The sequence below is a fragment of the Solanum pennellii genome, chromosome 3 (genome assembly GCF_001406875.1).
Source record: "Solanum pennellii chromosome 3, SPENNV200".
NCBI classification, from domain to species: Eukaryota; Viridiplantae; Streptophyta; class Magnoliopsida; order Solanales; family Solanaceae; genus Solanum; species Solanum pennellii.
Window position 1 is genome coordinate 9,787,207 of NC_028639.1, and position 13,964 is coordinate 9,801,170.

At 36.4% G+C, this 13,964-nt stretch overlaps 1 protein-coding gene across 1 annotated transcript; it reads left to right on the forward strand.

The window, feature by feature from the left end:
* The first annotated feature begins 4,770 nt into the window (after nt 1-4,770).
* LOC107013182 lies at nt 4,771-7,956 on the forward strand. The gene is made up of 3 exons (XM_015213158.1): nt 4,771-5,240; nt 6,272-6,364; nt 7,881-7,956. The coding sequence occupies exons 1-3, from the start codon at nt 4,771-4,773 to the stop codon at nt 7,954-7,956; spliced, it is 639 nt and encodes a 212-aa protein (XP_015068644.1).
* Nucleotides 7,957-13,964: the final 6,008 nt, after the last annotated feature.

The following is a 13,964-nucleotide window of genomic DNA, read 5'->3' on the forward strand; positions in this document are numbered from 1 at the left end:
GCAAAAAGCCAAACAAAACTGTATGAGCGACTGGCTGCAACCGGATATATCCACCCAATGGGGCCCAAACCCGTGGATATCAATTCAAAATTCTATCGGCCAGATCAGAGATGTGCTTATCATTCCAACAATGCTGGGCATGATACTGAAGACTGTATCAACCTCAAGCACAAGAATCAGGATTTGATTGTCCAAAAGGTGGTTTCTCTCCAACCAGCTGCACCTAATGTCAATACCAATCCTTTGCCAAATCATGGAGGCGGCAATGTCAGTATGATAGAAACACAAGATGATTGGTGTGGGACGAAAATGATAACTCCAATCGTTCATGACGATTTGGAAAAGGCTGTAGCTTCCTTGAGCATCAAAGAGAAGAAAGAGTTCGTTATCTTGACGCCTGCAAAGGCTGTTGCCTTGGTGCCATCTAAAAATCTTATCAAGCCAAAAATTGTGATTGAGAATGTTGCTGCACAAGGTATGACCCAATCCGGAAGATGTTATACTCCTGAGGAACTTGCTCTCGGAGGTCAAAAGAAGGATCAAGCTAAAAGGCCAATAAGCGAGGGTGAGGCAGAGGAATTCTGGAGAAGAATGCAGCTAAAAAATTATTCTATTGTCAAGCATTTGGAGAAGAATCCAGCCCAGATTTCTGTATGGGCCCTGCTGATGAGTTCTCAATTGCACAAGAAGGCTTTGATGAAGGCTCTCTTTGATACGTATGTACCCGCGGGCACAAACAGCGATAACATGGATGCTATGATCCACCAGGTTATTCGAGGGCATAGAATCAACTTTTGTGACGATGAACTGCCTTTTGAAGGCATGTCCCACAACAAGGCACTACATATCACTGTCGTTTGTTGCAAAAAAGGTTATCAATCGTGTCTTAGTAGATGATGGATCTGGTCTGAACATCTGCTCGTTGTCGACGCTAAGGCAGTTAAATTTTGACTTGGGAAAACTTGAGCAAAATCTAGTCAACATGAGAGCCTTCGATTGGGTTCAAAGAGATACCTTGGGAGCCATAAATCTGGTTATCTAATTGGGCCCTGCCGAGTTTAGCGCACAGTTTCAAGTCCTTGATATTGACACCAGCTACAACCTTCTTCTAGGAAGGCCTTTTTTTCACACGGATGGAGCTGTGCCTTCTACCCTGCATCAGATGATGAAACTTATTTGGAAGAAAGAAGAGCTAGTCATTCGTAGCGAAGGTGGTCATTCTGGAAAACAGGCGCCTATTATCGATGAAGTGTCTCGAGGTACTGATTTCTACACGGTGGAGCTAATAAATGCCACCGGTGACGATTTGGCCCCATAGCCTCCTATGCCCACCGTGTATAAGATGATTGACACTGTGATTCTGCAGAATGGGTTCGAATCCGGTTTTGGATTGGGAAGAAATTCCCAAGGAATTATTGAGCTTGTTTCGGTCCCCGTCAAAGGGGCCAGATATGATTCGGGGTACATCCCACAGAAGATGATATGAAGGCTAAGAAGAAGAATGATCAAGCATTAGCTAAGCCAATCCCTTATTTGTATCAATCATTTGATTCGAGAATACGCCAAGCCCGGTGACATTGGGGAGGGAATTTACGGTCTTTTCGAGGAGATTGATGCTATTATTGAGAAAGAGGTCGAGCTAGCTAGAATCCGTGATGCTGAGCTCAGGGAGATGCTGCAGAATTGGACCTCCATGTCGACGCTGATTCCCCAAACTCCTTGGTAGAAGGTCATCATTTATGCATATTTAAATCGGTGGTAGTCCGGAAGAGGCCCAAGACCCATCATTTTGCTTATCTGAACTTTTAAATTTTCTTGTGATGTTTGAAAAGGCAACATGGACCTTGCCATGGCTAAAGTTTGCACTGTTTTTCCAATTAAATTAGAAGTCTCCTTTATTGAAAATTTGCTTAATTATTTATTTTCCTAACTTTGTCTATTTATGGTTTCAATAATATAAGTTTTAAACCTGCCAATGTCATGTCATGTCACGAGCTGAACAAACAAAATGAGGCAGATGATGACGAGGTTGATGAATACGAAGATGAAATTGAGGCGCCGGAATATGTTGCTGAAGAGTTTCTGCAGTTAAAATCAGCATATGCCGAATTTAGAGTAAACTGAAACTGTAAATCTGGGAGACCAAGAGTGTGTCAAGGAGGTCGAAATCAGCGTCCACTTGAATGAAGATCAAAGAAAAGGCCTTTCATTTACTTTGTGAGTACATTGATGTGTTTGTATGGGAAGTCATCGACATGCTAGGACTGAGTACCAGTGTTGTGTCTCACAAATTACCGATTAATCAAAGGTTCAGTTCGGTGAAACAAAGGCTCGGAAGTTCAAGCCTGAATTGATTTTAAAGATCAAAGAAGAGATAACCAAGCAGATCGAGTCTCGATTGGTGGATGTGACACAATACCCGACTTGGTTAGCCAATGTTGTTCCGGTTGCCAAAAAAGACGAGAAAATCAGGATTTGTGTCGACTATAAAGATCTCAACAAAGCCATCCTTAAGGATAATTTTCCATTGCCAAATATTCATATTCTGATTGATAACTGTGCTAAACATGAAATGCAGTCATTTGTGGATTGTTACACAGGTTATCATCAGATTCTGATGGACGGAAGATGCAGAAAAGATAGCTTTTATCACACCATGAGGTGTATATCATTAAAGGGTGATGCCATTTGGCCTCAAGAATTCTGGTGCTACTCATATGAGGGCTATTACGACCATATTTCATTATATGATTCATAAGGAGATCGAGGTGTACGTAGATGACATCATAATCAAGTTCCGCGAGAGTTTGGATCACTTGACTTATTTGAAGAAGTTCTTTGATCATTTACATTGTTACAACTTGAAGTTAAATCCCGCCAAATGCGCTTTTGGAGTTCCATCCGGAAAGTTGTTGGGATTTATAGTCAGCAGAAGGGGTATTGAGCTCAATCCTTCTAAGATTAAGGCAATTCAAGAATTACCTTCCCCGAAGACTAAGAAGGAGGTAATGAGCTTCTTATGGAGGTTGAACTACATCAGTCGATTCATAGCTCAATCGACGGTGGTGTGTGAGTCTATCTTCAAGAAGTTGAAGAAAGACGCCTCGACAAAGTGGACTGAAGAGTGTCAGACTGCTTTTGATGCAATCAAGAGCTATTTATCCAACCCATTGGTATTGGTTCCTACACAAGAAGGGAGTCCATTGTTGCTGTATTTGTCCGTATCAGATAGTACATTCGGATGCGTACTTGGTCAAGAAGTTTACTCCATACGAGTCTCGTTGCACTTTATTAGAGAGGACGTGTTGTGCTTTGACTTGGCTTGCATAGAAGTTGAGACATTATTTGTCTTCTTATACTACATACCTCATTTCCAGAATGGACCAGCTGAAGTATAACTTCCAGAAGGTGATGCTGACTGGAAAATTAGCTAAGTGGCAAATGCTGTTGAGTGAGTTTGATATTGTGTATGTGACTCAAAAGGCGATAAAAACACAAGCTTTATCTGATCATCTTGCAGAAAATCCCATTGATGAAGAGTATGAACCACTTAAGACTTATTTTCACGATGAAAAAGTGTCATTTGTGGGTGAAGATATTTCTGAAGCATATCCAGGTTGGAGACTATTATTTGATGGAGCGGAAAATCATCAAGGGAAAGGCATCAGAGCAGTCTTAGTGTCAGAATCTGGTCAGCATTATCCCATGGCAGCGAAGCTTCGATTTAATTGCACGAAAAACATGGTTGAATATGAAGCTTGTATTCTTGGTTAGAAAATGGCCATCGATATGAATGTCCATGAGTTCCTGGTTATTGGAGATTCAGCGATTCATCAGTTTCAAGGGGAGTTGGCCGTGAAAAATCCGAAGATTATACCTTATGTGCAGTATGTACAGAAGTTGTGCAACATTACGTAGGATCGAGTTCAAACATACTCCCAGAATACAGAATGAGTTGGACAATGCTCTTGCCACCATCGCTTCAATGATTAAACATCAAGATACTGATTATATTGATCCTCTGGATATAGAGGTGAAAGAACATCCAGTCCATTGTTCACATGTTGAAGCAGAACCAGATAGTTTGCCGTGGTATTTTGATATAAAGAAGTACTTAGAGTTCGGGATTTATCCTGTAGATGCTACGATCAACCATAAGAAGTTGATACGCCGTATGGCTATCAATTTCTTTCTAAGTGGAGAAATACTGCACAGAAGGACTCCAGATTTGGGTCTTCTTAGATGTGTTGATGCTGTTGAAGCTGCAAAACTTATTGAACAGATACATATTGGAGTTTGTGGCACGCATATGAATGGTCTCACTTTGTCAAGAAAGATCCTTCGAGCCGGTTATTTCAAGATGACTATGTAGAATGATTGTTGCAAGTTTGTGCAAAAATGTCATAAATGTCAAGTGCATGGTGATTTGATTCGAGTGTCGCCTCACGAACTCAATTCTATGAGTTCACATTGGCCTTATGTAGCTTTGGGTATGGATGTTATCGGTCCGATAGAGCCAGCCGCTTCTAATGGACATAGATTTATCTTGGTTGCTATTGATTACTTCACCAAGTGGGTGGAAGCATCTTTTACAAGTCGGTAACCAAGAAAGTTGTAGCTGATTCTGTTCACAACAATTTGATATGCGGGTTTGGAGTACCAGAATCCATCATTACTGATAATGGTGCAAGTCTCAACAGTCACTTGATGAGAGATATTTGTGAACAATTTAAGGTCACTCACCAAAACTCAACCACTTATCATCCTTAAATGAATGGAGCCGTAGAAGCCACCAATAAGAATATCAAGAAGATTTTGAGAAAAATGATCGACAATCATCGAGGTTGGCATGAGATGTTGCCATATGCTTTATTGGGTTATCGGACGAATGTCAGAATGTCGATTGGAGATACTCCATACTTGCTAGTATATGGAACAGAAGCAGTCATATCTGTTGAAGTCGAAATACCGTGTTTGAGAATCATCCAAAAAGCTGAGTTAAGTAATGCTGAATGGGTCAGCAGGCGAATTGATCAACTAACTTTGATTGATGAGAAGAGAATAGTTGTCGTTTTTCATGATCAGTTGTATCGACAGAGATTGATTCGTGATTTTCACAAGAGAGTAAGAACCAGAATTTTCGAAGTTGGATACTTGGTCCTTAAGCGCATTTTCTTCATCAAGACGAATACAAGGGAAAATACGCGCCAAATTGGCAAGGACCCTACATGGTTCACAAGGTATTGTCCGGATGTGCTTTGGTCCTGTCGGAGATGGATGACACCGCATGGCCAAAACTTATCAACTCAGACGCTGTCAAGAGATACTACATGTGAAGTTTCAGTTTGTATTTTTGTCATTTATTTGTAACTGTTCTATTTTTCTTGTATTTGTTTTGTTTAAAATTTTTATCCCTCTTGCAATGAACTACGTCTGTCCTGAATTCTCAAGAATGAGATACGTAGGCGGCCTATGTCGGCCTCGGTATACCCGTTTATCCCCTCTAAACATTTCTTTTATTTGAACAACAGTTGACCTGAATTCTTAAGAATGAAATACGTAGGCGGCCTATGTCGGCCTCGGTCGGTTTCTTTGTAATATATTATTATTGTCAACCGTGGGGGGGGGGGACTACGTTTGACCTGATTCTTGCCTCAACGCGATACTTAGGCTCCATAAGGGTTCGGTCATATATCCCGTAAGGTTTCTATTTCTCTTTACAATAGAAATCGGGACAGAATTTTTTAGAATGACTCAAAAATTCTCAAAAAAAGAATATTCTCAGCAACAAGCCAAGACTGAAAATATGTCTAGATTCGCAACCGGGACAAAATTTTTGAGAGGATCTCAAAATTTCGTGATTTGCTCACCAATTGTCAAAGATAAATTTGAGACATGTAACTGGGACAGAAATATTGAGGATGGCCTCAACATTTCAACATGGGTTTATCGACATGTCTAGAGTACTTGGAATAATCCCCGTCGAATAATCAGATATACCTCCAAGCATCAAGCTCAAAGAAGTTCGCTAAGCCTGACGTGACATGACACTTGGCAATGACCTTTTTAAAGTATTACTTCTCAAAAATTTATTTTCTTAAAGATTTTCCTTCTATGTTTTATTTGTTTTAGCATAAAATATTTTGTCTTATCTATCATGATTTGGGAGACCAGGAAGATCAATCGGAGATAGCACGACAAGGAGCAGACGACTGAAGAAATCGAGACAGATTAGTTTGTTTTAAAACTAATAATTTTTCTATGGACGCAGGTTTATAGCTTTGCTTCGATATCAGCAAATTCCTCCGATAGATGAATATGGAGAAGTCGAGGGGAGGAGGAAGCCCTCCCTGAATTTGACAGAGTTTCTATCGTCGTAGGAATTATTTTATACTTCTTATACCGGAAACTTGGGAGTATGAATGATTTCAGTCAATTTCCAACAACATGAAGTCTATAAAGAACGTCCAACTAGATTCGAGGTTGAATCAAGCGAAAATCTCAAGAAAGAGTTTACGATTTCCGTAAAGGAGGTCATTAAAAGTCTAACACATTAAATTGAAATTTATAATTCGTGTGATATAATAAATTAGTCGGTGTCATATATTTATTATTAGTAATAAAAATCGGGATGATGCACAAGTATCTCCTTAACCTGTGCCCGAAATCTCAGAGATACACTTATACTATACTAAGGTCCTATTACCCTCCTGAACTTATTTTATTAATAATTTTCTACCCCTTTTCGGCCTACATGTCACTATCTTGTGGGCCCAACAATGGTTGACTTTTTTTTCAAGCTAGTGCCAGGTAGGCCGAAAAGGGGTAGAAAATTACTTATAAAGTAAGTCCAGGGGGGTGATAGGACCTTAGTATAGTATAAGTGTGTCTCTGGGATTTCGGACATAGGTTGAGAGAGTACTTGTGCATTTTCCAAAAAAAATCAAAACAATGTTTATTGGTGTTGAAGTTAATTGACAAGACATATATTTAAAGTTGAAACTTATTAAGTTTAAAATTTGAAAACCTTAAAAGGTTAAAATTAGTGTGTGTTTTGTAAGGATTTATTTTCTTATGGTTATACATGATGTTATTTGGCTTGTTCAACTATTAACATTTGGGGGAATTAATACAAAAATCCAGTCACAATTTAGACTAGAAAAAATCTGTATATAAGATAGGCGAAATGGTCTTGTGTACCCTTATACTTATATGCATTTGTATTGTGAATCCTTCTACTTATCCTTTTGTCATCTAGACCCCTGAACTCAATAAAACACAATTTAATAAGTCCCTCTGACCATTGACCAAGCTTATGTGGCATTTGAATGTCTGAGTTGGCTTGACAGAGTGAATACACGCGTGTAAAAGCAACTGAACACCATATTTAAAATTAAAAATTATTAAATTATAAAGGAATAAATAATTAATTATAAAAAAATAAAAAATAAAAAAACCCTTCTTCATCCCACCCACCTACTTTTTCAGGCATGATCATCCCTGCTCAACCATTTTTTTCTTTCATCCGACAAGACGAATGGTGGATGTGGCAGCTTTCTCCAGCGGATTTTTTCCATTTCACGGCTGGATTGAATGGAGACCTAAAGGTGTCGGTTTGGCTTGATTTTGCCTTGGTAGCAGATTTTGTGGTGGCTCACCACTGTTTGTGAGCTCACTATTGACGGGTGTTTCACCGGAGAATGGTGTCAATAGTGGTTGATAGTGTTTTTGTACAACAAATGAGTTTGGGTTTTGGGTCTGAAAAAGTTGGGTTATGCGGCTGTTCGCCGGAAAAAAAGGGTTAATTAATTTTTAAAATCAATACATACGAAAAAATTGTTCATAATTTTGATTAATTTTTCTTCTTTGTTTTGTTTCAGTCAAGATGATTTTGGAGATGAAAGATTGCAAGCAATAACAGAGGACAAAGGCGTTTATATCGATGCAGGGCAATAGGAAATTGCCCTGCATCGATATAATTGGGATACCAGTGGAGACTTGAATGGGGTTTTGGATCAAGTCGAGATCCATTTTTCGGTTGTTGTTTTAGTTGGAAATGCTTGAAAAATGGGTCCTTGGTGACTTTGTGGTTGGTTTCCGGTGATTTGGAGCTCAATAATTCGCTAGAAATGGAAAAATGAAAGAGAAACGTGGGTTGGTTGTTTATGTTGCTCGTTGGTGAACCTCGAGGTCACAGGTTGATCCATGGAGGTCAGAACAATGGGGTTCTGTATTGTTGGTTGAAGCTGGCCGAAAATGGAGTTTGGGTGGTTATGAGGAAGGTTGATGGTGACAGCTTTGAGAAGATGGTGGTTTCACTATTTTGGAATAAATGAATATTTTATTTTAAAATAGATAATACATATAATTATGACGTGGTATTAATGTGAGTGACATGGATTTGACATGTCATCTATGCAAGGGAGAGTGAGGTACACACATGGTTAGAGGGGTTTAACAATCATTTTTTTATTGAGTTCAGGGATCTAGATGACAAAAGGGTAAGTAGAAGGGTCCAAAATACAAACGAATACAAGTACAAAGATCCACCAGACTACTACCCACCCTAACGATCCCTTATAATAAATTATGGCAGAAAATGTTATTAGCTCATATTTATCTCATTAATTTCGAATTGTGTACCATTAAATATTAGAGATTAACTTGCGTGCTCTTTCAGTGGAAATCTTTTTGCACCATCATTTAATTCTAAGGCATATAGAAGCTAGGTTTTTCAATTTATTTTTACTTTTTATTTTATGAAACACAAATATTAATTATATTGTTGTAAGGTAACACTATGATTTTAAATTTATTTTACCAAATTAGTTTAGGATTCTTTTTTTTAAACCTACAGATAATATTCCATTGTCGTTCTTTTTCACTGTTCTTGATTCATCGTGGTATTGTTATTTCTTCGTATCACCATCATTCACTTAAAGAAATTTAAAACTATAATCATTGATATGTATGGTAACTATATATTTACTCATTATTTTTGTAGGAGTAAATAGGCAGGAAAACTTTAAAAAGAAACAGAGACTCGAAGGTTAAGATAATTGTATGCTGAAGTCTCTTCTATTTTTCAGTATGTGAAATAACAGGAAAGTACAACATTACATAGACTAAAAAATAACAAACAACTAAGTCACTAAATGACCACTACTTTCATTAACTAGACAACAAATTACTAACAAAAAACACAACTAGAAAGTATTGCACCATGATCAACATATATATTAGCTAATAACTAGCCCTAAAATATATGACACTACTAACACACTTACTTGGCCAGATCATCCTTTTAATCATGCAATATCGAGGGGCTTGCTTCAAACCATATAATGCCCTTTTTAGTTTATAGACCTTTGTTTTTATCACCCTTGTTTATGAAATCTTAAGGTTGTGCTACGTAGACCTCTTCTTATAGGTCTCCGTTAAGAAATACTGACTTGACATCAAATTGATAAACTAGCCATTGTGACTTTGCAATCAATGCTAGAACAAGTAACAATTTCAAATCGAGCAATCGAAGAAAATATTTTTCAAAATCAATACCATATTGTTGTGCATATCCTTTTGCCACAAAACGAGCTTTATGCTTCGGCAGGCTTCTATTCGTTGCAAACACTGTCTTGAACACCCATTTCAAACCAATTGCATTTTGGTCTTCTGGTAGTTCCACCATTTTTCATGTGCCATTTTGTTGATAGATTTCATATCTTCTAACATCGCTCTGTGCCACTCTTCCTTTTCAGTTACTTCTCCAGAAAGTGTAGGATCTGAAATAGCAAAAGAAAATTAACGAGTTGTATAAATGTCATTGACGTACTTGGGTTCAATTTTTTAAGCCTTGTTGATCTTCTTAATGAAATTGGCTCGTCTGAAGACTCTTAAAGAGTAGTCGATAAATAGTTTCTGCTCCATGAAGTTGAAGAAAATAAATCTAAAGAAGTGGTACTAGAACCGACTGCTGTAGCTGTAGGAGTTGGATGTTGAATAGCATCAAAAATGATTCTAGTGGACATAGGAATTTGTTCTTGCATTTTATCATTGCTTCCTCTCCAAATCCATCTTGTCATATTTTTAATTAGCAATAATTAATTAGCAATTGTTGTTAAATATATATGTTTAGCAGCAATTAGCACTCTTTGTATATGTCCCTAAAGGCTTTAGCGATATTGGATCTAATGAAACTTAACTAATGACCGTAAAAGCTTAAACACTTTTTATTATGTATCTATTTATTGTCACTAAAAGTTGTTTTTGTTGTAGTGATACAGTCTATATGCTTTAGATTGTGTGCAGTAACCAACAAAAACAATTTTTTTGAATTTTTCATCCAACTTACGATGAAATTGGGAATTTATAAAAGCATAAGCAATACAACCAAAAAATCTTAAATAACTTACAGATGATTTTCTACCCTTCCAAGATTCAAATGGAGTTTGCTACATAACAAGCTTTGTTGGAGACAGATTCAATAAATGGAGTTATGTCGCTATATGCCATAAATTAATTCGGAACTCCCTTCATTTGTAACATGCTTCTTGCCATCTCCACAATAGTCCAATGTTTTTGCTCAGCAACACCATTTTTCTCCAAAGTATAATGTGTTATCAACTCCCTACCAATGTCATTTTCCTCACACGAGATTAAACTCCTTGAACAAGAATTTTTCGCTGTTTATTTGTGCGAAATGTTTTTATGCACAAACCATTTTGATTCTCAACCTAAACTTTAAAGTATTTGAGTTTTTGAAACGTTTCTGATTTTCTTTCTACTAAATAGATCCAACTCATTCGACTACAATCATCAATATATAGTGGAAAGTAACGACTCCCACCAAAAGATGTAGTATGCATAGGTCCACATAAATCAATATCTATTAATTCAAGACACTTTGAAGCCCTCCAAGCTTTTTCAACATGAAAAGACTTTCTAGTTTGTTTTCCATAAATGCACCCTTTACACAATTCAATAGAATTAATTTTTGATAGTACAAGGATCATTCCTTCGTCAATTAGAAATTTCATGTCCTTTATATTAAGGTGATCATACCTCAAATGAGACAGACTCATCCTTAGCACTTGCAACAAGAACAAAACTTTCTATGTTAGAAACATCCAGCAAAAACATCTTATTTGGTGTCATAGTGATGCAAACCATTTTGCCTGACTTCTTGTTTATAATGACACAAGCATCATCATCAAACCAAAGAGAATTCCCATCGGACATTAGTTGTCCAACATTCAACAAATTGTATCCTAAATTAGTTATAAATTGAACGTTGTCCAACATTTTACATTTCGTGGCTAATGTCAGTATCCACAATGCCTTTTCCTTCAACATACATCTCTTTTGCATAGTCAAGCTACACGTTTTTTTTGCTTCTCATCTAGCTCCTAGAACAAAGATTTGGTGCCTGTTATATGATTTGAACAACCACTATTTACAAATTATACATCATTTGTCTTGTGATCCGTATTAATGCAAGTCATAAAGAGATAATTCTCTCCCTCATTTTCTGTTGCTACAAAGTTTATTTTCTGCTCTTTATATCAACAATTCACATTTATATGTCCGTAGACATGACAATGGTGAAATTGAACGTCATTCTTTCTGTTACTTTTCTCATTGGACTGCCTATGCCCATAATTCCTTCCTCTGCCTCTTCTATAGCCACAACCTCGACCACTACGGAATCCTCCTCTTCCTCGATCTCTGCTTGTTGGACCATATTTCTCACCATATTTGGTTGTTGCTTCCTTCATGTGGAATGCTTTATCTTCATTCTTTTCAATAGATCAATTGAGTCTCACCTCATGGTCTTGATGAGATCTCATTAGTTCATCAAAGGAAAAAACTGATACATTCTTAGACTCTTTTATAGCAACAACTACATGATCAAATTTTGAAGTCAAGCTTTGCAGTATCTTTTCCAGAATCGTTTGATCAGAAAATTTCACGCCACATGATCGAATTCTACTGACAATATCCACTGCTCTGGACAAGAAATCGACAATTGATTCTCCATTTTTCATCATCAAGGTTTTAAACTCATACTAAAGTTATTGCAATCTCACCACAATGACCTTTGAATCACCTTGAAACTCCTTCTGCAGAATGGACCAAGCTTACATTGATGTGATTGCTACTGCGATCTGTGGAAAGTGGCTACTCATGAACTGAATATTGGATAAAAATCAGTGCTTTAGCATCTTTTTCTTCGTCAGGATTTGCAAATTCCCGTTCTACCAAGTCCCAAAGATCTTGCGATTTGAGTAATGTTTTCATAGAAATACTCCAAAATTTGTAGTTTTATCCCTTGAAGATGGGAATGAGTGGTTTTGCCAAGCTCAATGCATTGTCATTACTTAGCAAAAAGGCAGGAAGTTAACTTTAAGAAGAAACAGAGGCTCGAAGGTTAACATAATTATATGCTAAAGTCTTTCGTGTTTTTCAGTTTGTGAAATCACAGGAAAATACAAGTTTATATAGACTTACAAATAACAAACTACTAAGTCATTAATTGACCACTACTTCCATTGATTAAATGACTAATTACTAACCAAAATACAACTAGAAAGTACTGGACCATGATAAACATATTTTCAAACAACTAGTTCTACAATATAGGACACTACTAACAATCTTAATTGACTATGTCATACTTTGAATCGGTCTTCAATAAATTTTTTCTATTTCAATTTTTTTAAAGTCGTGACTAGAAAACATGATTCAACTTATAACAACATAGTTACTTTATCATCATTCATTATATTTAATATACTTCACTTTGAATGAGCTTAATAGTAACTTAAGATACATTGTTTATAAAGAATCTTTTTCTTGAATAAAATATTTTGAATATTTAATTAAGCTATATTTATCTTGTTAATCTAACAACTATTATCCTCATGTTGCAGGACAAATTAGGATTCTCTAACTTGCCTGAAAAAAATACAGAAAATATTAGATCTTCACATGAGGATATTCCACAGTTTAGTGATGAATCAATATGGAGTTTCAATCACTTGTATTGAATTTAAATTTTATCTTGATTATGCTCATCGTAGTGATTTTAGTGTCCGCAAAAATCGAATCACTAGATCAAGAAAAGATAAATCAAATAATAGGTCAAGAATATGTTTGTTCAAAAGAAGAATTTTGCTAAAAAAAAGCCTCGAGAAAAATATACAACGAGATGAAACTAGAGAAGGGTGTAAAGTGTTAATACATTTGTCGAAGAAAGAAGAGGAAAAGTGGGTTGTTTCTAAGCTGATCTCAACCCATAATCATGAAATTGCTTCTCCATATAGCCCAAAATTCTTGCGATCGAAAATAAAAAAAGTCAGAAGCTCACAAAAATCTTGTTGATCTATTAGATCATTCACGTGTTCGTCCAAGTAAAATTGCATCAATATTCATTACTCAAGAAAGGGTATAGAAAATCTCTATTACTTCAAAATTATCTATGTACTAAAAGGCAAAAGAACCTTGAGAAAGGAGATGTACAATTGATGTTGAATTACTTTCAAAAGTGTCAATATGAAAATATAGGCTTCTTTTATACAATACAAATGGATGTAGAAAGCCATTTCGCTAATTGGTTTCGGGTAGGTGCTATGTCTAGGATATCTTATAAAAATTTTGGCGATGTAGTCATTTTTACCCTAAATACTTGACAAATAGATATAAGATGTTTTTTGTCTCATTTAATGGAGTTAATATCAATCCATTTTATTTAGTTGTGCTCTTCTCTGGAATGAAACTCAAGAAATTTTTGAGGGCTTACTTCTCACTTTCAATAGGCAATGTTTGGTATTTTTGCCCCGTTCAATTATCACGGATTAGGATTCTACAATAAAAAATGCAGTTGCAAATGTGTTTTCAAATTATGCACACCACTTTTGCATGTGACACATTGACAAGAAAATTCCTGAATATTTAAATCACGTCTA

Excerpts from the sequence above, each read along its gene's own strand:
- LOC107013182 (XM_015213158.1), top strand. The coding sequence starts at position 4,771 with ATGAATGGAGCCGTAGAAGCCACCAATAAGAATATCAAGAAGATTTTG. Across the intron at positions 5,241-6,271 it reads GACCCTACATGGTTCACAAG|GTTTATAGCTTTGCTTCGAT; the intron begins GTATTGTCCGGA and ends CTATGGACGCAG. Across the intron at positions 6,365-7,880 it reads CCCTCCCTGAATTTGACAGA|TCAAGATGATTTTGGAGATG; the intron begins GTTTCTATCGTC and ends GTTTTGTTTCAG.